The 24376-nt window shown below is 68.1% G+C and overlaps 2 protein-coding genes across 4 annotated transcripts; one reads left to right on the forward strand and one right to left on the reverse strand.

Moving 5' to 3' along the window:
• The first annotated feature begins 39 nt into the window (after positions 1–39).
• IGHMBP2 (immunoglobulin mu DNA binding protein 2) lies at positions 40–14170 on the forward strand. 2 transcript variants are annotated; one of them, XM_068148506.1, is made up of 15 exons: positions 40–115; positions 951–1120; positions 1362–1554; positions 2297–2394; positions 3748–3911; positions 4293–4493; positions 5201–5348; positions 5660–5834; positions 8888–9070; positions 9221–9339; positions 9777–9871; positions 10193–10316; positions 11377–12339; positions 12890–13074; positions 13708–14170. In XM_068148506.1, the coding sequence occupies exons 1-15, from the start codon at positions 42–44 to the stop codon at positions 13903–13905; spliced, it is 3090 nt and encodes a 1029-aa protein (XP_068004607.1). In that variant the 5' UTR covers positions 40–41; the 3' UTR covers positions 13906–14170. The 2 variants fall into 2 exon arrangements, with proteins under 2 accessions (XP_068004607.1, XP_068004608.1); XM_068148507.1 differs by lacking the exon at positions 8888–9070.
• A 547-nt stretch (positions 14171–14717) lies between these two features.
• On the reverse strand, positions 14718–23892 carry SYT12 (synaptotagmin 12). 2 transcript variants are annotated; one of them, XM_068148634.1, is made up of 9 exons: positions 23881–23892; positions 23064–23303; positions 20060–20119; positions 18603–18796; positions 17673–18059; positions 16402–16617; positions 16204–16324; positions 15842–15975; positions 14718–15379 (listed from the first exon to the last, which is right to left on the reverse strand). In XM_068148634.1, exons 3-9 carry the CDS (start codon positions 20091–20093, stop codon positions 15206–15208), a joined length of 1260 nt encoding a protein of 419 aa, XP_068004735.1. In that variant the 5' UTR covers positions 20094–20119; positions 23064–23303; positions 23881–23892; the 3' UTR covers positions 14718–15205. The 2 variants fall into 2 exon arrangements, with proteins under 2 accessions (XP_068004735.1, XP_068004734.1); XM_068148633.1 differs by lacking the exon at positions 23881–23892 and having other exon boundaries at positions 23064–23432.
• Positions 23893–24376: the final 484 nt, after the last annotated feature.

A 24376-nucleotide genomic window follows, 5' to 3' on the forward strand; every position in this document is an offset into this window, starting at 1 on the left:
AAGTGGCCCCGGAGGGGGCGGGGCGGGGGCGGGGCCAGGCCATGGCGGCGGCGGCGGCGGAGCGGCAGCTGCGGCTGCTGCGGGACGAGCGGGAGGCAGAGCTCGCCCAGAGCAGGTACCGGGGGCAGGGCACCCGCGGAGCCTGCCCGCAGCGGCCGAGAGCCGGACCGGGCCCCGCGGCACCGGTGAGGCTCCTGCGGGCTCCGGTGAGGCTCCTGCGGGCTCCTGCCGGGCACCGCCGGCAGCGCTGCGGGAAGCTGCCGACACCTCCGCAGGGCCTGCCCGCACCTCTGGGGCAAGCTGATGGCACATGCCCAGCCCCGCGGCCTGCCCCAGCCGAGCCCCCTGCCCCTCCCCCGGCCGAGCCCCCTGCCCCTCCCCCTGCCGAATCCCCCTCCCCCTGCCGAGCCCCCTGCCCCTCCCCCTGCCCCTCCCCCTGCCGAGCCCCCCGTCCCTGCCGAGCCCCCTCCCCCAGCCGAGCCCCCTGCCCCTGCCGAGCCCCCCGCCCCTCCCCCTGCCGAGCCCCCTGCCCCTCCCCCTGCCCCTCCCCCAGCCGAGCCCCCTGCCCCTGCCGAGCCCCCTCCCCCAGCCGAGCCCCCTCCCCCAGCCGAGCCCCCCGCCCCTGCGGGCACCTCCGGGAGGCGCAGGCAGACCCCTGGGGGTCTCCTTCCCGCGGAGCTGTGGGGAGCCTGCTGCTGCCCTCAGCTTGCCCTCTCCTGGGGGGCAGCCGGGCAGGTCCTGCTCAGCCAGGGAGGAGAGGGCAGGGCTCAGAGGCGGATGCCAGCTGTGCCCCAGGCTCTGAGCAGCATCCTCCCAGCCTGTGGGGCAGCCCAGCTGTGGCCCTGCAGCTGAGGGCTCTCCTGCCCTCCTCCTCCTCCCCTGCCCTTGTGCCAGCCGAAGCTCTGAGCCCAGCCCCAGCCCCACCAACCCTTCCCCCCCCGTGTGCCCAGGGCCTGGCAGGAGAGCCTGTCCCTGCAGGAGCTGCAGCGGAGGGGAGTCTGCCTGCTGAGGCTGCAGGCTGCCAGCCAGCGCACCGGGCTCTACGGGCGGCTGCTGGTCACCTTCCAGCCCAGCAGCCATGGGGGCAGCACCCAGCTGCCCTGCAACAGCTTTGGGGCTGGTGAGTGGGGCAGGGGCGGGGCAGGGGCGGGGCAGGGCAGGGGCTGCTGCCTGGGGGAGGGGCAGGGGCTGCTGCCTGGGGGAGGGAGGGGCAGGGGCTGCTGCCTGGGGGAGGGAGGGGCAGGGGCTGCTGCCTGGGGGAGGGAGGGGCAGGGGCTGCTGCCTGCCCTGCTGTGTGCCTGCCTGCTGGGCTCCCCAGCAGAGCTGCTGCAGCTTCCCACCCCCCACACTTGCCTTTGCAGGGGACATCGTGGGGCTGTACAGCTCCCCTGGGCAGGGGCAGCCCCTCAGCACAGGCATTGTCACCCAGGTCACCCCCAGGGCTGTGACTGTGGCCTTTGAGGAGGCCCAGGGGGGGCTGCCCAGCCTGGAGCCAGCCTGCTCCTACCGCCTGCTGAAGCTGGCCAACGAGGTCACCTACAGCAGGATGAAGAGGTGAGGCCAGGGGCTGCAGCCCTGCCCAGGGGCACCACAGCCAGCTGGGGGCTGCCAGCTGGGGGCTGCCTGGGGCTGGGACAGGCCTCAGCTCCCTGCACTCTGCTTCCCCTGCTCAGTCCCAGGCACTGAGCCACTTTGGTTGCAGAAGGTCTTTAGATCAGGTCCAAGCCTTGGCCCAGCCCTGCCAGCTCCCTGCCAGCTCCCTGCCAGCTCCCTGCCAGCTCCCTGCCAACCCTGCCCCTCAGCACACAGCTTGGAAACCCCTCCAGGCCTGGGCACCCCCCCCCTGCCCTGGGCACCCCCCCCCTGCCCTGGCAGCCTGGGCCAGGCCTTGGCAGCCCTCAAAGGCAAGGAATTGCTCCTCCTGCCCACCCTGAGCCTCCCCTGGGGCTCTGGAGGCTGTTTCCTGCCCCCCTGACACTTGTCCCTTGGGAGAACAGCCTGACTCCCCCTGCAGCCTCCTCTCAGGGGGCTGTGCAGAGCACTGGGGTCTCCCCCAGCCCCCTCCAGGCTGCACCCCCCAGCCCCCTCAGCTGTGCCCTGGAGCAAGCTGCTCTCGGCCCTGCAGCCGCTGCGGGAGGCTGAGCCGGGGGTGCAGCAGGCAGGGTCTGTCTGTGCTGGGCTTACAGCTTGGGGAGAGCTGGAGCTGCGCCCCCAGGCCGGCAGCGTGTGTGGGGAGCCCGGGGGGGCCCGGGGGGAGCCTGTGCCGTGCCCCTGAGCTGCCTGCCTCTCCCTGCAGGGCCCTGCAGGCGCTGGGGCAGTACCGCGCCGGGCCGGCCGCCGGCCTCATCGATGTCCTCTTCTTCTCTGCTGAGCCCAGGGCGGCCCCGCAGACACGTGAGGAGCTGTGGGGGGCCGGGGGGCAGCCGGGGGACAGCCGGGGGGCAGCTGCTGCTCTGGCTGCAGAGCTCTGCCCCCTCAGGGTCTCGGCCCCTGGGAGCTGCACGGCCGAGGCTGTGCTGAGGCTGCTGCAGAGCAGCTCCTCGGACGGACTGGAGAGGGCGCTGCTGAGCTGGGGCTGGCTGCAGGGCTGGCTGCAGGGCTGGCTGCTGGCAGCCTCTCTGCACCCCCAAAGCTGGTGGCTTATGCAGGGCTCCCGGGCTGGCCCTGCTGGGGGAGCAGCTGCTGCCCTGCAGCTGCTCAGCGCCTGGGTGCTGGCTGCAGGGGAGGCTGGAGGAGCCCCAGCAGCCTCCCCCAACAGCAGCTCCTGGCAGATGGGGGAAGGGGAGCAGGGGCTGTGAGGCTGCTCCTGAGCCCATCCCTGGGCAGGGAGGCAGCAGGGACTCCCACCCCCCAGCTGCTCCTCGGGGGCAGGCTGCAGGCTCTGAGCTCTTTCCTTTTGCCCCTCCCCATGGGCTGCTTCCTGGGACTGCTCTCAGTGCTCAGCAGAGCAGGAGGCAGGGCCGGGAGTGCTGCTCCTCCCTCCCCTTCCCTTGGCCTGGGACCTCAGTGCCTCCTGCTGCTGCCCCAGGCAGTGCCAGAGGTGCGCTGGGAGCTGCCCAGCAGTGACCCTGAGAGCCAAGGCCTGGGGGCAGAGCTGGGGCAGAGCTGGTGCTGGGGCAGAGGGTGCCCAGCAGGCAGGGTGCCCAGCAGGCAGGGTGCCCAGAGCCAGCCTTACATAAGCTGCTGTGGGCACAGCTTGCAGTGCACTGAGTCATCCTCCCTGCTGTGATTGACTCCCCCAGGGAGCTCAGCAGCACTGTGGGGGCTGAGAGCAAACATGGCTTGGGATGAGCTCAGCCTGGGGGCAGGAGCAGCCTGAGAGAGCTCAGCCCTGGCTGCTGAGCCCTGGAGCCCAAACTCCTCTCACTGCTCCCTGCTGGCTCTGCAGGGGTGGCCAATGCAGCACTGCTCTGCCCCAGGCTGCCCTTCCCTGCTGCCTTCTCGCCCGGGCTGGGCAGGGCTGGGCAGGAAGGGAGCTGCATGTCCCAGCCCCCAGGCAGGGCAGGGACCCCTCCCCCCAGCACAGGCTGCTCAGGGCCTCCTCCAGCCTGGCCTGGAGCACCCCAGGGAGGGGCAGCACAGCCTCCCTGGGCAGCCTGTGCCAGCTCACCTGGGTGGCCCCAGGGGGGTTGGGTATCCTCACTGCCTGGGGCCAGCTGCTGAGGGCTCCTTGCTTGTGCCCCTGGCCTGGTGCTGCTCTGCCAGGGCAGGGCTGGGAGCCAGGAGAGTTCTCTGCTGTCCCCTCAGAGCCTCTGAAGCTTTTCAATGACTCTCTGGATGCCTCCCAGAGGGAAGCTGTCTCCTTCTGCCTGGCACAGAGGGAGCTTGCCATCATCCACGGCCCCCCTGGCACAGGCAAGACCTCCACCCTGCTGGAGATCATCCTGCAGGCTGCACAGCAGGGCCTGAAGGTGAGTGGCAGTGGCAGGGCTGCAGGGGGCACCGTGCCTTGGCCTGGCCTCTCACCGCCCCAGGGCCCCAGGAGCACCTCCAGCCATGGGGGCTGCACCCCCTGGGCAGCCTGGGCCAGGCCCTGACCCCTCTGGCACCAAAGGAATTGTTCCTGAAGCCAACCTCAGCCTCCCCTGGCACAGCTTCAGGCCAGTTCCTCCCACTGCTACCAGGGGGAAGAGTCTGACCCCAGCTCCCTGCAGCCTCCTCTCAGGGAGCTGTGGAGAGCAATGAGGTCTCCCTCAGCCTCCTCCTCTCCAGGCTGCACACCCCCAGCCCCCCTGGGCAGTGCCAGCCCCCTGCCCGCTGCCAGCCCCCTGCCCCCTCCCTGCCTCCCCCAGGTGCTGTGCTGTGCCCCCTCCAACGTGGCCGTGGACAACCTGCTGGAGCGGCTGTGCCCCCGGGGGCTGCCCCTGCTGCGCCTGGGCCACCCTGCGCGGCTGCTGCCCCAGGGCCGCCGGCACTGCCTGGAGGCGCTGCTGGCGCGGGCGGGCACGGCCCCGCTGCTGGCAGACATCCGCAGGGACATCGACCGGGCCCTGGTGAGCGCCCCGGGGCGACCCTGCCCTGCCCTGACCCTGCCCTGCCCGGACCCTGCCCGGACCCTGCCCTGCCCTGCCTGGACCCTGCCCCTGCCCTGCCCCTGCCTGGACCCTGCCCGGACCCTGCCCCTGCCCTGCCCTGCCCTGACCCTGCCCCTGCCTGGACCCTGCCCGGACCCTGCCCCTGCCCTGCCCCTGCCTGGACCCTGCCCTGCCCCTGCCTGGACCCTGCCCTGACCCTGCCCTGCCCGGACCCTGCCCTGACCCTGCCCTGCCCGGACCCTGCCCCTGCCCTGACCCTGCCCTGCCCCTGCCTGGACCCTGCCCGGACCCTGCCCTGCCCGGACCCTGCCCGGACCCTGCCCTGCCCCTGCCCCTGCCCTGCCAGCAGGCTGCAGCCAGGCCCCAGGGCTCCCCATGCTCAGCTGGAGCTGGCACTGGAGCTGGCACTGGCAGACTCGGGCTCCTGGAGCCCCCAGCAGTGCCCCCAGGCACTCTCTGGTCAGCCAGCAGCAGCAAGGCTGCTCTGGGGCGGGGGGAAGGCAAAAGCAGAGGGCAGGGCTGGCAGTGGGAGCTGTGGGGCATGGGCTGGTGCCAGTCACCCTGCCTGGCAGGCAGAGGAAGCCCTCTGTGGTTACCTCCCTGCCTGCCAGAGCCCTCAGGCAGGGCTGCAGGCACTCAGCTCTGCTCTGCTCTGCTCCCCCCAGGCCAGGAGCAAAGCAGCTCAGGACAAGGGGGAGAGGAGCCACTGCCTCAGCGAGGTGAAGCTGCTGAGAAAGGAGCTGAGGCAAAGGGAAGAAGCTGCCCTGGCTGCAGCCCTCACCCAGGCCAGCGTTGTGCTTGCTACCAACACAGGTGGGAGAGCCTCTGCCTGGCTGTGCCCTGCAGCCTGCCCCAGGCCTGGGCCCAGCTCTCCAGCTGCTCCCCAGGGGGCCCTGCTGAGGCTCCTGCTGGTGCTCAGTAGTGTGGGGCTGGAGGAGCCTCTGGGGTGGCTTGGCTCCTGGGACCAGGTGCCAGGGACAGAGAAGGCAAAGCCACTGCTGCCCCACACAGAGCAGAGTGCTGTGGGCTGCAGACAAACATCACCTGGCCTGCCCCAGTCCCAGCTGGAGCTGCTGTGCTCTGCCTGCTGCCCTGCTGAGCCCTGCACCCTCTCCCTTGCCCAGGTGCTTCCTCTGATGGCCCTCTGAAGCTGCTTCCTGAGGACCACTTTGACCTGGTGGTGATAGATGAGTGTGCTCAGGCCCTGGAAGCCAGCTGCTGGATCCCTCTGCTGAAGGCTCCCAAGTGCATCCTGGCTGGGGATCACAAGCAGCTGCCCCCCACCATCATCTCTCACAAGTAAGGAGCTGCTCACAGGCCTGGGAGCTGCTGGGACCCCAGAGCTGGGTGGGTTGGAAGAGGCCTCTAAGCTCCAACCATCAGCCCAGCGCCACCATGGCCATCAAGCCACATCCCAGAGTGCCCCCAGCTCCTCCCTGGGCAGCCTGTGCCAGTCCCTGGCCACTCTCCTCTCCACCCTCAGCCTCCCCTGGCACAGTTTCAGGCCAGGCACAGCTGGCATGGCACAAAGCTGCCTGTGCTGACAGGGAAGCCTTTCCCTTCCCAGCCCAGTGCTGCTCTGGGCAGCCCTCTGGGGGGGAGGCTCAGCAGCCTCCCAGTTAAATGAAAGGCTAAGAGGTGTTGATCAATCAGAACAACCTCCCTGGAGAGGTCTGATCACCTTTTAGATAAGGCCCTTCAGGAGTCAGCAGCTCCCTGGCTCCCAGGGCTGAGCTCTGGCCTCTGGCCCTGCCAGGCAAAGCCTCTGCTCGGAGGTGCAGAGCCCAGCTCCCCCCTGCACCCCCTGCTCCATGCAGAGAGGAGGCTCTGGGGAGCTCTCTGCTTCCCACAGGCTGCCAGGGCAGACACAAAGGCAGCTCTGAGGTGTTCCCAGGGATGGAGGGAGGCAGAGTCCCCCCTCCCCCCCTGTGCTTCATGGGAAACCTGCAGGGATTGTCAGGGATGAGTCATACAGAGGCCCCAAGCCCTCCACCTACCTTCCTCTTCTCCTCCATTGATGGCAGCGGCCCTGGAGGGGGTGGACTCCTATTTCAGGGCCTCAGTGGAGGCTCTAAAGTTAGCTGGGATGAATCTGGGCCAGCAGCAGGCTCCTCTGTTACGACAGGGTGTGAAGGCATCCTGCTGGAGCAGAGCACTTGGATCCCTTTAGGAGCTGTGGGCAGACAGCTTGTGCCCAGCTGAGGGGCTCCTGCCTGCTGCCACTGCCCTCTGGGTAGCTGCTCCCTCCCCCTTGGAGCCAGCTGTGACCAGCAGCTGTGACCAGCAGCTGTGACCAGGCAGTGCCACCAGCTGTTAGTGCCCCCGAGGCACAGCTGGGGGGCTGAGGGGTTCCCCTCCTTCCTGCCTGGTGACTCAGGGTGCAGAGGGCACCCCCACACCCACTGCAGTGCAGTGTGCTCTCTTCTCCATGCTGGATGACTTCCTTCTGAAGCCCTCCCAGCCATGGCAGGTGCCAGTGCCCTGCTGCTCCCCTCCTGGCAGCAGCTCCAAGCCTCCTGCTGGGCTTGGGCCTGGCCCCAGAGGGCATCCCAGGACACTTTCTGCTCCCTGAGGGCCACGTTTGTTCTTGCTTTCATTTCAGCCCTCACTCCTCCCCTGGCCTGCTGGTGAGCTGCTCTCTGCAGCAGGGCTTTGGTTCATGGATGTGTGTTCACAGCCCCCAGCCCTCTGCAGATCCTTGTCAGGCCTCTGCTCTCAGCTGCAGTCCTAGAGGGGCACAGGAGGGGTTTGCAGGTGGGGGCAGCAGGCAGTCTGGAAGTCTCCCCCAGCCCAGCCCCCCCCCGCTCCTCCCTGCTCAGCTGACCTGCACCTCAGGCCCAGAGGTTTTGGCTTTGTCTCTGAGGAGCAAGTGTCCATTCCTGGGTCCCTCTGGGAGCCTCCACCGTGCACAGAGCAGCCCCAAGCCCTCCCTGTCTCTGGGGCAGGAGACCCTTAGCACTCACACATCAGCCAGGCTGGGGGAGACCTCCGAGACACCAAGCCCCCAGCCCTACCTGAGCAGCCAGACCCTGGCACCCAGGGCCTCCTCCAGGCCTTTCTGACCAGGGACACTGACCCCAGCCCCCCCCAGGCAGCACATCCCGAGGGCAATCTCTGCCTGTGAGGAACTCCTTGCTAAGCCTAAACCTCCCCTGGCACAGCCTGAGACTGTGTCCTCCTGTTCTGTGCTGGTGCCTGGGAGAAGAGACCAACCCCCACCTGGCTACAGCCTCCCTGCAGGGAGTTGTAGAGAGCAAGAAGCTCTCCCCTGAGCCTCCTCTTCTCCAGGCTAAGCAACCCCAGCTCCCTCAGCCTCTCCTCCCAGGGCTGTGCCCCAGACCCCTCCCCAGCCCTGTGCCCTCTCTGGACACGGTCAGCACCTCACCCTCTCTGGAGCTGCGTGGCCCAGAGCCGGGCACGCTGATCGCTCCTGGCTGTAGCCTATGGAGACTCTGGCAGAGAGGGTTGGCTGCGGTGTGGGACCGTGCCTGGGACTGCCGAGCCCGGCGCTGAGCCCGGCGCTGAGCCCGGGGCTGCTGTGCCTGTGCCCGGGGCTGAGCCCGGCGCTGCCCTGCCCGGTGCTGAGCCCGGCGCTGCCGTGGCCGTGCCCGGTGCTGAGCCCGGCGCTGCCCTGCCCGGCGCTGCCGTGCCCGGTGCTGAGCCCGGCGCTGCCCTGCCCGGCGCTGCCGTGCCCGGTGCTGAGCCCGGCGCTGCCCTGCCCGGTGCTGAGCCCGGCGCTGCTGTGCCCGTGCCCGGTGCTGAGCCCGGCGCTGCCCTGCCCGGCGCTGCCCTGCCCGGTGCTGAGCCCGGCGCTGCTGTGCCCGTGCCCGGTGCTGAGCCCGGCGCTGCCCTGCCCGGCGCTGCCCTGCCCGGTGCTGAGCCCGGCGCTGCCCTGCCCGGCGCTGCCGTGGCCGTGCCCGGTGCTGAGCCCGGCGCTGCCCTGCCCGGCGCTGCCGTGCCCGGTGCTGAGCCCGGCGCTGCCCTGCCCGGTGCTGAGCCCGGCGCTGCTGTGCCCGTGCCCGGTGCTGAGCCCGGCGCTGCCCTGCCCGGCGCTGCCCTGCCCGGTGCTGAGCCCGGCGCTGCCGTGGCCGTTCCCGGTGCTGAGCCCGGCGCTGCCGTGCCCGGTGCTGCTGTGCCCGTTCCCGGCGCTGAGCCCGGCGCTGCCGTGCCCGGTGCTGCTGTGCCCGTTCCCGGTGCTGAGCCCGGCGCTGCCGTGGCCGTTCCCGGTGCTGAGCCCGGCGCTGCCGTGCCCGGTGCTGCTGTGCCCGTTCCCGGTGCTGAGCCCGGCGCTGCCGTGCCCGGTGCTGCTGTGCCCGTTCCCGGTGCTGAGCCCGGCGCTGCGCTGCCGGCAGGGCGGCGGCGGCGGGGCTGAGCGAGAGCCTGCTGGAGCGGCAGGCGCGGCGCTGGGGCGGGCAGGCGGTGCGGATGCTGCGGGTGCAGTACCGCATGCACCAGGCCATCATGAGCTGGGCCTCGGCGGAGCTCTACGACGGGCAGCTCACCGCACACCCCTCCGTGGCACAGCACCTGCTCAGGTAGGCTCCGGCCCCCGGCCCTGCCCCTGCAGCACTCTGCCCTCTGTGCTGGCAGCGCTGTTGGGGGGGGGGGCAGCGCCCCCCAGCCGCTCCTCCCCCAGCAGCGACTCCGGGGGGGGTCCCTGGCCCCCTCCCCCGTGCCGTGTGCAGGGACCTGCCTGGCGTGGCCGCGACGGAGGAGACCGGCGTGCCCCTGCTGCTGATCGACACCGCTGGCTGCGGCCTCTTCGAGCTGGAGCTGGAGGATGAGCAGTCCAAGGGCAATCCAGGTACTGAGCTTTGCCACCTTCATGGGGCCAGAACCGATGGGCAGAGGCCCTCCTTAGCCTCCTGTGGCCCAGCTGAGCCACGGACCTGAGGTGTCCCCTCCAGAGCAGGGCAGCTCCTGCTAGCCCAGCTTGCTCCAGGCCACATCCATCCAGCCTTGGAGCCTCCACAGCTTCCCTGGACAACCTGTTCCAGTGCCTCACCACCCTCCTGGGGGGGAATTTCTTCCTCATCCAGGCTCTTGCAGTTCAGAGCCCTCACCCCTTGCCCAGGGGGCTGCCCACCTAGCCAGGCAAGCCAAGTGCAGCTCAGGACTCCCCTCCCCCTTCCCTTCTTGCTTAAGGGGAGGTGCACAAATTCCTCCGAGCTGCAGCATGCCCAGGCTGGTAGCTGGGGCACTGCCAGCCTGCTCCCATCACCCTTCTGCTCTCTGCCCTAGGGGAGGTGCAGCTGGCTGGTCTGCACATCCAGGCCCTGGTGGAAGCTGGTGTGAAGGCCAAAGACATTGCTGTCATAGCTCCCTACAACCTGCAGGTGAGGTGGCCCCACCCTGGCACCCCCTGTCTGCATGCACACAGAGCAGGGTGGGTTCAAACCTTGGCATCCTGGGCAGTGAGACCAAACTGTCCCCAGAGGTGGAGGGCAGCAGAGCCACACCGATTCTGGGTCAGCTCTGTGGCCAACCCCAGCAGGACTGAGCAGCTTCAGGCCATGGCTGTGCAGTGGGTGTTCCCCAGCCCAGGAGGTGTGGGTGCTCATCCTGCTGGCTTTGGCAGGCAGCTCCACCAGAACTGCACCACCTTAACCCTTCTCACCTTGTGCTGCTCTCCAGAAGTCTCTCTGGGTGTGTTCCAGGTGGACATGCTGAGGGAGCACCTCTGCCACAAGTACCCAGAGCTGGAAGTGAAGTCAGTGGATGGTTTCCAGGGAAGAGAGAAGGAGGCAGTGGTCCTGTCCCTGGTGAGATCCAACAAGAAAGGTGAGGGCACACTTCAGCCATCTCCTCTCCTCCTATCACCTGATAGTAGTCAGAAGAGACCCTCCTGGGGGGCTTGATGCTTGCACTTGAGCCTACCTTGGGTACTTGCCTGAGGAAGGCAGGCAGGAGCAGAAAGCTGAGCTCCTTCCTGTCAGCAGAGCTGCTGCCTGGGAGCTGTGAGGCTCTCCTGGTGGAGCTGCAGGGGCTTGTGGCAGCCAGCTGGAGCACAGGGGACGAGTGGCAGTGCTGCATGCAGCAGCTCTGGCCTGAGACACAGCCCTGCCTGCAGCCCCTGCTGGGAGCCTCTGCTGGGGGCCAGGAGCAAAGAGAGGAAGAGGAAGGCTGCAGGGAAGGCAATGGCTTTGGGGGGGCTAAGGAATCCTAGAGCAAGGAAAGCAGCACTGTAGGGAGAAGGGAGGTGGGGGAGAGGGTAGGGACAGTCCTTCAGGAGTGACTCACCTTGGCTCTGCTCAGGGGCAGCTGGTGGCCCCTGGCCCTTCCCCAGCACAGGCAGCAGCCAGGGCTCAGACACTGCTGGGATCACTCAGCTCTGGTCTGCATGGGGCACAGGAGATGTTTCTAGCACCCTCTGAGGGATCCAACCCTTTCCTGCACCATGCCTAAGCTCAGAGGAGGCCAGGGACCAGCAGCAGCAGGGCCATTCCCCACCCAGCAGGAAGCCCTCTGCAGGATCAGAGGGGTTGGAGCTGCCCCTGCAGCCCAGCGAGACTGCAGCAGAGGAGCTGGAGAGCAGGCAGCACCGGGCTGCCCCCTGCCCTCACATACTTCAGACATCCATGAGCCCCCTCCCAGCCTTCTCAGGGCTGAACAGCCCCAGGCCTCCCAGCCTTTCGTTGCAGGAGAGCTGCTCAGGTCCCTTCATCATCCTCATAGATGAAGGTGATGGTGTGAGCAGAGCCCAGCAAACCCCAGCTCCCCCCCTCAGCTGGGCAACCCTTCAGTCCTTGGGCTGGCCCCAGCCCTGGCCAGCCCCGCTGTCCCCAGGGGAGGTTGGGCTCGGGGTGGGGGCAGAGGCTGAGCCCAGCCCCGCTGTCCCCAGGCGAGGTTGGGTTCCTGGCCGAGGAGCGCCGGCTGAACGTGGCCGTGACCCGCGCCCGGCGCCATGTGGCTCTGGTGTGCGACAGCCGCACCGCCGGCTGCCAGCCCTTCCTGCAGCGCCTGCTGGCACACTTCGGCCGGCACGGGGAGGTGCGCTCTGCCTTCCAGTACCTCGACGACGTCGTGCCCCAGAGCTACCCCCAGCAGAGGGGCAGAGCCGCAAAGCCTCCTGTGGCGCCTGGCCCCAAGCCCGCGGGGAGGAAGCCCAAGGCCGGGGCTGCCTCCGAGCCGGCGGCGCCGAGGCCAGAAGCGCCCCGCGGAGCCGGGGGAGGAAGCCCGGGGCCGAGGGACGGTGCCGACAGGCTGCGGGCCATGCTGGAGGCCTTCCTGGCGAGCAGCGAGGAGCAGCTGGACTGCCCCCCGAGCCTCAGCTCCCACGAGCGGCTGCAGCTGCACCTGCTGGCCGAGGAGCTGGGGCTGCAGCACGCCAGCAGCGGGCAGGGCAGGCAGCGCTACCTGCGCCTCCGCAAGAGCCGCCCCGGCCCGCCCCCGCCGCGCACGGAGCCCGCCCCGAGCAGCCGGCCGCCCCCTGCCCAGCCGCCGCCGCCCCCTGCCCAGTCACCGTCGCCCCCTGCCCAGTCGCCGCCGCCCCCTGCCCAGCCGCCGTCGCCCCCTGCCCAGTCCCCGCCGCCCCCTGCCCAGTCGCCGCCGCCCCCTGCCCAGCCGCCGTCGCCCCCTCCCCAGTCACCGCCGCCCCCTGCCCAGTCACCGCCGCCCGGCGAGGAAACCGCGGTCCCTGGGCCGGGAGGAAGCAGCGAGGCCTCGGTGGACCTGAAAACCCTGCACCTGGAGAGGGTTCAGAGGGAGAAAGCCAGGCAGGAGGAGGCAGCCAGGAAGGCTCCGGAGCCCAGCGCCAGCCTGCAGGGCAGCAGCAGCAGGAAGAAAGACAAAGGTGAAGCCAAAGGTAGGGCACTGTGCACCTGATGGACTCCCCGGTGCTGGGCAGTCCCCTCCAGGCCTGGGGAGCTGTCTGTGGAGCATGGGCTGTGGCCCTTGGAGAGCTCTCTGGTGCTTCTCTGGTGCTTCTGCAGAGGAGTGACAGGGGCAGCAGATGGGCAGCACCTGGGGCAAGGGTTGGGGTGGAGGCACATTTCTTACGCTGAGGGAAAGATGCTGGGGACCCTTTCCCAGGGAGAGAGGCTCTGAGCTGTAGGGAGAGGAGCTGAGAGGAGGACCCTGGCTCACTGAAGGATGCAGCTTCCTCCTGAACACAGAGCCCGGAGCTGCTGCCCCCTGCCATGGTCCCTTCCTCTTGCCCAGCTGCCCTGCAGCAGCGGGAGGCACCCAGGGAGCACCCAGGGAGCGTGCCGCGGGTGGGGGCCTGGAGCTCAGCGGCCGCTGGGGCTGGCCGGGGCTGCAGTCCCGGGCTGCAGACAGCAGCTCCTCAGCGCTGCAGCCGCTGGGGCTTGCTCCGAGCTCCCCGCAGGTGGTGGCCACGTCCCATCTGCCCCCAGGGAAGGCAGCAGCGAGGAGCGGAGCAGGCGGCGCGGCAGAGGAGGACATCGACGCTCTGATCTCTGCTGCTGTTCGAGCCGACAGCACCTGCGGCTTCCCCGCCTGCAGAGCCAGCGTCACAGTCCTGGGGCAGCTCTGCCCCCACTGCCGCCGGCGCTACTGCCTCAGCCACCACATCCCCGAGGTACCTGGGCTCGGGCTGCGAGCAGGGAGGGGCGGGGAGGAGGAGGAGGAGGGGCGGAGCGGCTCGGGTCGAAGGTGGGGATTCTGCCCGGGCAGGGTTTCCTTGCAGGGAGCTCGAAGCAGGAGCTGCTGCCAGCTCCTGCCGGGGCTGGGGGGCAGAGGCAGGGCTGGGGGGCACAGGCAGGGCTGCCAGGCCTTGGCACGTGGGCGCTGCACACCTCCTCCCCACAGCTTTCTCTTCCCCTCCTGCACCATTCCCTGGCACTGCCCCTGCCAGCAGGGAGGGAGGTGAAGAGCTTGAGCTGAGGCAGCCTGGGCACGGCCCTGCCAGCTCCTTGCAGCTTCCCTCTGCACCTGGGGATGAGTCCCAGAGCAGGGCCCCTGCTTGCTCTCCGAGTCACACAGCCTCCCCTGGAGCTCCCCCGGCTGCCATGCTCCAAGCCTAAAGGGCCCAGCTGCTGCCAGCAGCACTGAGGCCCTGCCCCAGCTGCTCACAGTGCCCAGGAGCATGAGCCCCCTGCTGCTGGAGGTGCTGTAGGAGGGGCAGGTGGAAGAGGAGTTGCAGGCTGCAGGAGTACAGCAGCCAGCTCCCCCCTCCACGGTGGCTGTGCCACCGCTGTCTCCTCTGCGCCAGGTCCACGGCTGTGGGGAGAAGGCCAAGGCCCAGGCACGGCAGAGGCTGAGCAGAGAAGGGATCCTGCACCCTGGGAGTGGCTCCAGGGACAAGGCCCTGGACCCAGGCAGGAGAGCTCATCTCCAGCAGCGCCTCGACAGGAAGCTCAGCGAGCTGACCAGCCAGAGGAAGGGCAAGAGGAGGGAGAAGGAGAAATGAGAGAGCCAGACCCTCCCTTTGCAGCCTTGAGGCCCCAGGCCAGGCACCACCAACCAAAGATGCTGCTGAAGCTCCAGGACTCTGCTGAGCCTGGAGGGGAGCACAGGAGCTCTCCTTTCTGGGTGGCAGACAGCCTGGAGGCAGAGGTCACCGGGGGTCCCTACAGCACAGAGCTGAGGGAGAGCTGCTTGGTTTGTCCCTGCCACCCTTCCTGCCAAGGTGCTGGGTGGGCAACACTGTGCCAGTAAAGCCAGTATTAAACACCTCAAGCCACCAGCTGTCCCTCTGCCACTGCTGGGCCCTGCTGCAGGAGAGAGCAATGCCTGAGCAGGAGCTGGGAGGGAGCTCTGGTGCCCCTCTGCTCCAGGGGCTGCCTTCTCCCAGCCCTCCTCTGAGGAGACCCTGGCCCCATTCTCTCTCAGCTGGCCAAGGTGCTCCCCTCTGCTCCCAGAGCTGGGCTGGAGCAAGCCTTGGGCTGAGACAGTCCAAGCTGGCCCCAGGACCAGGGGCTGTGAAAGATAAGCCTCAGTGGTGAGCTCTGAGCTGTAAGAGCAGGAGCTGGCTGCTCTGAGCTGCCCTCAGGGCTGGGATACAGAGCCAGGATGGGAAAGGCCAACCCTGATCGCTGGATCTTCAGGAGGTGACTCAGCAGGGAGCTGACCTCGGCCGTGAGGCTAAAGAGCTCCTGGGCAAGTGCAGCCCCAGCAGCGCTGGGCAGGGATTGACTGCTGTGGGAGGAGGAAGCATCCACACCGCTGCGCTCCTGCTCTCGCTCCTCCCCTTTCCCATTCTCGGAACCTTCCCAGCACCCCAGAGCCCCTCTGACCCCCCACAGAACCCACACACGCCAGGAGCCCCCAGGCCGTGCTGGCACTTTTATCAGCCCCTCGCCATCCCCCGCGGTCGGCCAGAGCCCTCCCGCCCTCCCCAGCAGCGCTCGGGGCCCGCGCTGGAGGTGCCAGGGGCCTCCGGGAGCCCAGCTGGTGGCTTCTGGGGGGAAAGCTGCTGGGTTTGGTCCATTTAGAGGGAGGCTTCTTCCCCAGCGGGTCCCCTGGCGGCCCCCAGCACAGGCCAGGGCGACGTGGACAGGGAGCGACGCGGCCGGGGAGCTTCTCCATCCTCGGTCCTGCAGCAGCGACCTGCCCCGGCCGAGGGGTCCCGGCAGCTCTGTCCTGCCAGCGCCGCGGGCCCCCCTCAGCCCTGCCCAGGCTGTCCCAGCAGCTCCCAGCCGGGCAGCGCCGCTGCGGCCGCAGTCCCCAGGGCAGAGGCGGCGGCCCCGGGGGCCCCCCCGACGGCAGGCTCAGTTCCTGCGGAGCGGGTGCCACATGGAGACAGGCTTCCGCAGCGTGGCCAGCATCTGGTTCCAGTGCGTGATGCCCATGCCGCCGGCCGCCGGCCCGATCAGCACATGCCCGGTGTGCTCGGCGCGGCCGTCCCCGCCGCACTCCGCCACCGTCACCCGCAGCGACAGCTCCTGCGGGCGGGAGCCCATCACGGGGGGCAGGGCGGCGAGGCGGCCGCGCTGCCAGCACCGGCACCGCCATGGGTACAGACGGGCATCGCGGCTGCCCCCCAGCCAGCCAGGCTCACACAAACCTACCACCCCGGACACACAGCCCCCGCAGCCCCCAGCCCAGCTGTACCCAGACGTACACAGCCCTCTCTGTCTCCCAGCCCTCTCTGTCTCCCACCCCTCTCTGTCTCCCACCCCCTTGCACCTCCTTCCCACACCTGCAGGCTGATCTCAGCCCTATACACAACCACCCCCTACAGATACATCCCCTTATACCCCCACCACATTTAAACATCCCCCTGCCCTGTCGCCCCCCCGAACCTCCACCCTCAGGGGGGTCCTCACTACTGCAAGGATCTGGGGCCCCCGGGGACCGAGGGGCTGCTCCCCCAGCCCAGCCCTCTCTGGGCCCCCGGGGCAGACCTGGAGCACGATGGCTGGCACCGAGAAGATCATGGCCTCGTTGAACACGGGGTTGGGGTCGTCCCTCTTCACTGCTGTCTTCTTCTTGCTGATCTTCCTCCCGTCCTGCAGCAGGTACACCTTGACGAAAGGGTCTGCCCCGAGCGGGGGGGGGGGGAGGAGAAACCCAGGGGTCAGTCCTGTGTTTCCCCTGCACCGTGGAGCAAAACCATCCCTAGTGGGCTCCTGGCAGGAGCTGTGCTCGGTGGGGGCCACTCCAGGACACGATGGTGCAGCAGAGTAGGACAAAGCAGGATGGGAGCTCACCTCCAGCCCACAGCCGGCCGAAGGGCCCCGTGCCCACCAAACAGCCCCCTCCTCACCTGCGGTGACTTTGCCATTGCTCCACACCAGGTTCTTGGCTTTCACCACCACCACCGTCAGGCGCTCGGCCGTGGGCAGGTAGCTCAGGGAGAGCAGGATCTCCCCCACCGTGTCCACCGCCTGCGGGACACAGCCTCCCATCAGCAGCGGCCCCCGCCCGGCAGGGAGCAGCGATCCCCCCGCGCCCCGCTGCCCACCTTGGTCATGTCCTGCAGGTAGAGCCAGGCGTTGAAGGGCCGAGTGGGCAGGTCCAGGTCGGAGAGCTTGAGCTCGGCCACGCCGGCGCTGACCTTCCTCTCGTCCTCGTCGATGCCGAAGGCGGAGAAGCGCAGACTGTGCTCCTCCAGCGCCGCGGGGGGCAGCGGCACCGAGAAGCGCTCGTCGAAGGCCACGGCGTAGGCGCTCCGCTGGATCTGCCACGGGGAAGGGCTGGGATTGCCTCCGTAGCCGCCGGGATCTGCGGCCGCAGCCCAGATCTGCCCCTGTCGCGCGTGGGAATTGCCAGGGGCGCCTGGCTTTGGGGTGCCGAGGGCAGATCAGCCCCCAGCCCCTGAGCAGTGCATCTTCAGGACTTGTCTCAGGACAGCAAGAGAGCGCTGGGGAATTTTCAGCACTGGAGCTCAACTATCAGCCTCTCCGGAGGAACCTGAGCTTGGGGTGGGGAAAGGCTTCCAAAGGCAGCTGGGGAGGTGCCCTCCAGGCAGCAGTTTGTGCTCCTGGGGTTCTTCCTCGCCCCCACGGAAGGTCCCTTCGGGGGATGAAGCTTTCTGCTCCTCTCTGCAATGTCCTGAATCACAATGCCTGGCCCTGGGCTTGGACCAAGCAGCTGCCGGAGGAAACTTGAGGCTGCTGCTTTCTGAGAGCTGCCTTTAGGGTGCTTATAAAGGGAGGTTTCACCACACCCCAGCCCTGGCCCTGCTGCTGCTGGGGCAGCTGCCCAGCCCTGTGGCTGCTGTATCCCGAGTGGGGAGGGAAAACGCTGTGGCTGTTGCAGGGGGATCTGGGGAGAAGCCTGAGGTTCCCTACGGCGATCAAGTGCAGGACAGCAGCACACGCCCAGAGCATCAGCTCTCCCCAGACCCCACCCCAGGCACTTCCTCCACCTCCTGCAGCAGCGAAAGCTGAGCCTGAAAACTTGCCACAAGCCGTGGCCAGAGGCGAGGTCACCACACAGCCCAGTCAGCAGGGAGACACTTCTGCCTCTGCTGGGTCCCACCCGGGATCCCCTCCCCAGCACACTGCCCCCGGACCAAGGTGAGCTGCTCCTGTATCAACCCTCCCCAGCCCCACTGGCTCCCCACCACCGCCGCGGGGAGCTTGGCCCAGGGCTGCCACGGCCCAGGGCTGCCACGGCCCAGGGCTGCCACGGCCCAGGGCTGCCACGGCCCAGGGCAGAGGCCGTAGCAGGCACTGGAGGAGCAAGGCCACCGCCCGCGGGGGCTGGCAGGGAGGGGGGCGAGCAGCTTACCCGGGAGATGCCAACCACCTGCTCGGCCGGGAGCAGGCTGAGGCGCACGAAGCAGGACTCGAAGCGAACCTCCTCCTTCTCCAGCAGGTCCTTGCCCTGCAGCAGCCTCACATGCAGGGTGGCCGCCCTCGAGTCGTACTCCATGGAGACCTCCACCTGCCCCACCGTGAAGTCCTGCCCGAAGTTGTTCCCGATGGAGGAGATGGAGTTGAGGGAGTCTGCCGAGATGGACTTCTTCAGGGGGCCGTAGTGGGCCAAGTCTCTGCTCATCAGCTCCAGGCTGCCCAGCTCGGCGATGCTCTCGAAGGTGTCCTCTGCCTGCAGGCTGTGCTTGCGGCTGCCTGAGCTCCTGTCCGGTGCCCTCTGCGAGCCCGGGGCCAGCCCTCGCTGCCGACAGGGGAAGGAAACCCAGGAGCTGTCGTCCCGCCTCACCCCCCCTCCGCGCAGAGCCAGGGGCAGCTGCCGGCGCCGCTTGGATGCCTCTCGGCTCCTGCCTGACCTCAAGCTGCGGCGGCAGCAAAGCTGAGCCTCCCGCAGCTCCCCAGCTCCCCGCTGAGCCCCCAGACCCCAGCAGCACCACCTGGCTGCCCTGGCTTCTCCCTCCCACCCCCCGAGAGGCTGCAGCAGTTATTTTCAGAATCACAGAGCCATCAAATCATTTTGGTTGGAAGAAACCTGAAGGTCTTTGAGCTCAACCCTTACCCCAGCGCTGCCAGGTCACCCCCGGCCCTCAGCACCACAGCTCCGTGGCTGTGAAACCCCTCTGAGGATGGGGACTCCACCACTGCCTTGGGCATCCTGGGCCAGGGCTTGACAACCCTCAAGGGGAAGAAATTGTTCCTCATATCCCACTCGAAGCTCCCCTGGGGCAACTTGAGGTCCCTCCAGCAGCTCTCGGGTTACAGAGGAGCCAAACTTCCGCCCCTGTACCTTGTGCTTGGCGTCGGAATAGGCTGCTCCGTACTTCTGCTGGAGGTATCGATAGTCGTAGTTGGGGAAGGGGGAAGGCGCTGGGTAGCTGCCAGAGCGCCACAGCTTCCAGAGGTTGGCAGCAGCGACCCCCAGCAGCACCAAGGCACCAGCGACGTAGATGCCAATCTCCCACTGCGGTGGGCTCCTAGTGACTGCGAGAGGACAAGAGGCATCGTGAGCCTGCACGACCCCAGGCAGAGGCTTCACCCCCTGCTGCCTCCACACCAGAAACTCAGCTCTAAGCCGGGAGGAAGGGATGGGCACAAACCACAGCTTGGGGGGGTGGGGGGTCGTGGGTGGTGTCAGGAGCAGCTTCGCAGGGCAGAAGCCACGGTCCTGGCTTGGCTGTCCCGGGAGGTGGAGTGGCAGCATCCCAACGAGCAAGGAGGAAGAGTGAACTGCCGCAGCACCTCGGGGGTGCCAGGGAGTCCCTCGCCAGCCGTACAGATGTGCTCAGCACACATCTGCAGCCCCCCTCCGTGCAGGGAGCTGCCGCGCTGCTGCCGCCTGCAGCCCCGCGGGCTGGGGCTGCCCAGAGGAGACAGCAATGGGGGGAAACGATCAAGAAGCAAACAAAAGCTTCTGGAGCAGGGCACGGCCCCCCAGGAGCTGCCGGCGTGCTCCTGGAGGAGAGGCCATCCCTGCAATGCATCCCCGCGATGGGGCCGAGCAGTTGCTGCATTGCACCAGCCTCCAGCCACCGCCACGGAGCCAGCAGCCAGCGGAACACGGGAAATGAGGGGGAAAGGAGACTCCTGCTCGCCGAGCGCTGCCGGAGAGCGCTGCCGGAGAGCCCTCCCGCGTCACGCCGCGGCCCCCTCCTTCCGCAGCGGCTCCGGAGCCAGAAAAAGCCCAGAGCAGGCCGAGATCTATCCCACCCCGAGCAGAGGAACCTGCTGTGTCCCCCCGCCCTCAATCACCTCCGGCAGGAGCCAGCGAGGGGATGGATCAGAAGCACTCAGCTCTTCCCATCCACGGAGGGTGGTTTTGATCCCTCCAGAGGGCCAGGAGCGTGCCCAAGGGATCGCATAGGAGAACCCCCGGGAAGGAGCAGGTCCTGCTTCTTCCACCCCAACCTGAAGCTCTCTTCTGCTGTGGCTGATCCTCTGCATCCCTGGCTGTGGATACCAGCAAAGCATCCAGCTTCCCACGGAGCTCCCACAGTAGAGGGGTTCTGGTTTGTCCAGCTCCAAGGAGCTCACACAGAGGAGCAAAACCAGGGCAAGCCAACCCTCTCCTGGCTCCTGCTGCAGGGCTGAGCATCTCATGCCAGAGAGCACAGGGGAGCCAAAGCCTTTGTGTGCGCCACGGAGGAGCAGTGAGCATCAGGGATCCCTCTCAAGAGGGGAAGGATCAGGGTTCCCCCTGGCCAGCTCGCCCCCAGCCCCCTCCCCAGGTCTCTTCTGAGCACTCACCACTCAGGTCTCTGCCTCCATGGCTGCTGTCCATGGCAAAGGCTCCTGCCGGCGCCCGGCCTGCATGGGTGAAACAGCAGGTGAGGAGAGAGGGAAAGGGAAACCCGACTGCTTCTGATCTCCCAGCAGGGCTGGCAAGCAGCTCCCCCCCTGCACAGCTCCCAGCCTCGGCTCCTCTCCCAGGGACCGAGTGAGTGAGCACTGAAGCATCGCAGCCGCAGGGAGAGGAGCCCAGGAGAGGACCGAGGAGCTCTTTGCCGCTTTTCCATCCGGGATCTCCCCTTTGCCTCCCGCGATTGTCCCCAGCCTCACCGAGGGGCTGCCCCGTGCCAGAAGAGCCCTGACTCCTGCGTGGGGGCAGGGCTGGGATGGTGCCAGTTCCCACTGCAGGGAAGCCAGGTTCCCTCCCCCCCCGAAGGGATTTCCCAGGTGAGTCCTACTCGAGATCCATTCCGAGGAGCTGCTCACCCCAGGGATCCCAGCACGGGGGATTCACCCAAGCCAGGGGTTCCCTACCGTGCCAAGGGGGGCTGGGATCCCCCACAAACACCCAGCCAGCCAATCCAACACGGCCTGGGCCAGCACCTCCCTTCCTGCCTGGCCTCCATGTCAGGAGATGCTGCGCCACAACCCCCCTGTGCAAGCCGCAGGCCACAACCCCCAAGCCCAGGACTCATCCTGAGCATCACCTGCACTTAGATGCTCCCCATGGGAGCACCCACAGCCCCCCTGCAAAACCCACACAGCCCCAAAGCTCCCCACGGGAGACCTGCCTCGAGTGGGTGGTCCCTCCATACTCAGGCACTACCTCCCAGCTCCCCTCAGGTGCTCACAGCTTCAGGCACTGAGGGGGGGAAGCAGCCCCCCCCCCGACCACCCCTGCTTGGATTTTAATGGGCAAAGGCTGAAGCTGCAGCACATGAAGCATGAAGCACCCAGCTGCTGGCCTGGGACCCCTCTGAAGGGCCATATTGTCCAGCCCCTAGGGGACAGCAGGAGGAGGAGGAGGAGGAGGAGGAGGAGGAGGAGGAGGAGGAGGAGGAGGAGGAGGAGGAGGAGGAGGAGGAGGAGGAGGAGGAGGAGGAGGAGGAGGAGGGGAGGGGGAGGGGTTCTGAATGCAATCAGGTCACTAACCTGAAATGATGGCAAGGCTGGGGGCAGGGCTGGGAGATGCCAACCTTGCCCCCAGCATCAGTCCTCAGGCACAAACCTCTCTGTGTGAGGGACAAACACAGTGCACCGCATCTGAGAACCAGCTGCACTTGTGCCACGGATGGACTGAGCTCAGCTTAAGGCACACCTTGGTGCTGAGGGCAGGGCGAGCACATGGACACTGCCACAGCGCAGCACCCTGCAGGTTTACCCTAGAGAGTCCTTTGTATGTCCTGGGCACAACACAGTGCCCCAGGGAGCAGCAGCTCCTTCGCTGCCAGCGTGCCCTGGAGGTGCTTCACACAAACACAAAACTTTTCAGGACCAACTTTCTCTGCAGGAGGATAAACACCTCATTAAAATCCACTTCCTCTCCCCTTGCCCCCTCCCCCTTCCTCTCCCCTTCCAAGGACTTCCAAGTGCAACTGAAGCAGACGTCCCAGGCACCATCCAGAGCCCCTGGCTGCCCGCGGTGCTCAGCGCAGGAGCTCAGCCCGGGGCTGTTTTCCAGCACCAGCCTCTCCCGAGCGAGCAGAGCAGCTCGGGGCAGGGATTTAGCACTTTCTGTGCTAACGAAGCTCTTCCCTGCCACCTCCTCCCCACCATGCTCTCATCCCCGTGTCAAATCCCTTCGAGGGAGATCAAATCTGAGCGATTAGTAGGGAGCTGGCCCTGCTCTGGGCTCGGGGGTGTCTGGTTTCTTCCCTGGGGAGATCTCGAGGCTTGGCAGGGTCCCTGCTCAGGGGTGCAGAGGGATGGAGCAGCTTCAGTCTGCTTGCGAGCTCTGCAGAGCTCAGGGTACCCTCTCCTGCTTGGGGGGGGGGGGGGTCTGGGGAGAGAAATGGCAACGAAATTGTGTGTGTGTCCCCTCTGAAAGAGGGGCAACCACCCCTAGTCTGTGGGGGACGGACACCTCCTTCTGCTTTGGCATTGTGCCCACACGAGGCCTGAAACAGCTTGGGCAGAGCCCCTGGGTACTGGTCCCAGGGCAGCTGGGCCGACGCGGGCACAGCCTGGGCTCCTGCAGGCATCCTCTGGCACCGCTTGGAGCTAGAGCGCAGCAGTGCCCCCGCGCTGCTTCCTCCCCCCTGCCCTAAGCCGGACACCAGTGCCCGGCGCCAGTGGGTGCCAATGCCCAGCGCCAGTGGGTGCCAATGCCCAGCGCCAGTGGGTGCCAGTGCCCGGCGCCAGTGGGTGCCAATGCCCGGCGCCAGTGGGTGCCAATGCCCAGCGCCAGTGGGTGCCAGTGCCCGGCGCCAGTGGGTGCCAGTGCCCGGCGCCAGTGGGTGCCAATGCCCAGCGCCAGTGGGTGCCAGTGCCCGGCGCCAGTGGGTGGCTGGGGCGGGACCGATCTCCTCTCGCTGGTGAGCTGCGCCCTCCATCAGTCTCTGCTCTCTGCCAGCCCCAGCCCGGGCTCTGCTCGGGGCTTTTCCTTCCTTCTCCCGCAGAGGGGAGCCCTGCCCGGCCCCGACCCGCACGGCAGGAGCATGGCAGCGACTTTGCTGCCACCACATTTGTCAGCAACAGCAAAGCCTCTCCCCAAACTTGTCAGACCAGCAAGGTTTGGGCTCTGCACCTCGGCCGTGGTCCACCCCGACCCCTCCCGGCCCTTGCTCTGCCCACCCTACCTCTGGAGCTGCCTCCCCAGCAGACCCACAGCTGGGGCGCCATGCGACACCCCCATTTCCCCTGCCTTGCCCCCAGAGACAAGGACCCTGCGCCCCCCCCGTGCCTCCCATGGCCGTGAGGATCGGGCCCGGGAAGCCTCAGGCCCTTTGCAGCGCTGGACCCTTCCCGGCTCGTCAGCCCCCCCCCCCGCGCCGGACCCTCCCCACGCCCCCGGCAGTTTCACCTGGGCAGATCCAAGCCCCAGGGGCAAGAGGCAATCCTCAGGGGGCGGCTGCGGGGAGCGGAGCCCTTCCTGTCATCCGCCGGCCGCAGGGAGAGGAATGCCGCAATTCCCGAGCTGACTCCCGAGCGGATCCAGGCAGGAGGCAGCGAGTCCCAGGGAGCCCCCAGATCCAGCTGGGAGCCCCTTGCCTCCCGGCGCTCCCGAGGGGTTCCGAGCTAAGCGGGGACGGCTCCGGGATCGCTGCCGGAGGTGCGGCATCAGCTGCCGGGATCGGCCCCCAGCCTCCGCTCACTGCTGCGATGAGCGGGGAGGTCTCTGCACCCTCCCCGGAGAGCCTACAGCTGCCCAGACCCCCCCCCGGAAGATTTTCTCTCGCACACAGCCTCCCCCCCGCCCCGCAGCGAGCAGGGCCGGGTGGGCAGCGCCATTCCCCCGGCTGCTCCCCGGCCGAAGGGACCCCAGGGCCGGACGGGGGCGGGGGAGCGATGGCGCCGCTCGGCCGTGCGGGGGGAGCCGCAGGCTGAGGGAGGGTCCGGGGGACCTCTGCTTTCCCTCCCGGGCTCCCAGACCCTGGCTGAGACTTCCCTTGGGAAGTTGCCTTAAAAATCCCCAACCCAACCCTCCCAGGGAGCGAGCAGGGATGATGCCAGGGTCGCCCCCCCCGCCCCCCGCACTGTCACCTTGTCGCATCCCCCGGGTTGGATCACGACCCCTCCCCTTGTCCCCTTCTGTCCCCCCACCCCCACGCCCCCCGCTCCCGGTAGTGGCAGCCGGGGTGAGGGGAGCTGGGGGGGAGGCTCGACGGGCCCCGACTCACCGCTGCTTTGGGGGAAACCGGAGCTTTTCCCGGGGGGGGGGGCGGGGACGGGGGGGCGGGACCCGGGATGCGAGGGGAGCCCGGCCCCACCCCCGGCCCCCCCACAGCAGGGTGAGCCGGGGACAGCTCCAGGTTGCTGGGTTCGGGGCTCCCCCATCCCTGCTCCGGCTGCAGCTCACACCCAGGGACCCAGCCCCTGCTCCTCTCCCACCTCCTGCAGCCCCTCTCAATTCAGCCCTCCCTCCCCGCCCCAAGGACCCCCTCCACCCCGACCTGCACCCCCCCTGCCCCTTCCCTGGGTGCTGCTCCCCTCCCTGGCTCAAGTACCTAGGTAGAACCGGAGCCACTCCGCAGCAAGGTCTCCCTCCAGAAGCCCCCTGGGCTCTGCTGCCCCTCCCAGGCCAGCAGCAGCTGAGGCCTCTTCACAAAGGGCTGAGAGGCATTTAGAGAACCTGGCCCCCAAAAGCCTCTCCAGCACTTGGGAGGCCAAAAGCTC

The sequence above is a fragment of the Melanerpes formicivorus genome, unplaced genomic scaffold, assembly GCF_026170545.1.
Source record: "Melanerpes formicivorus ecotype bairdi unplaced genomic scaffold, bMelFor1.0.p_v2 SCAF_16, whole genome shotgun sequence".
In the NCBI taxonomy this organism is placed as follows: Eukaryota; Metazoa; Chordata; class Aves; order Piciformes; family Picidae; genus Melanerpes; species Melanerpes formicivorus.

Excerpts from the sequence above, each read along its gene's own strand:
- IGHMBP2 (XM_068148506.1), top strand. The coding sequence starts at position 42 with ATGGCGGCGGCGGCGGCGGAGCGGCAGCTGCGGCTGCTGCGGGACGAG. Across the intron at positions 5,349-5,659 it reads TGTGCTTGCTACCAACACAG|GTGCTTCCTCTGATGGCCCT; the intron begins GTGGGAGAGCCT and ends TCCCTTGCCCAG. Across the intron at positions 5,835-8,887 it reads CCCACCATCATCTCTCACAA|GGCGGCGGCGGCGGGGCTGA; the intron begins GTAAGGAGCTGC and ends CGCTGCCGGCAG.
- SYT12 (XM_068148634.1), bottom strand. The coding sequence starts at position 20,093 with ATGGACAGCAGCCATGGAGGCAGAGACCTGAGTG. Across the intron at positions 16,325-16,401 it reads ACCTGCAGGACATGACCAAG|GCGGTGGACACGGTGGGGGA; the intron begins GTGGGCAGCGGG and ends TGTGTCCCGCAG. Across the intron at positions 15,976-16,203 it reads CAATGGCAAAGTCACCGCAG|ACCCTTTCGTCAAGGTGTAC; the intron begins GTGAGGAGGGGG and ends CGCTCGGGGCAG.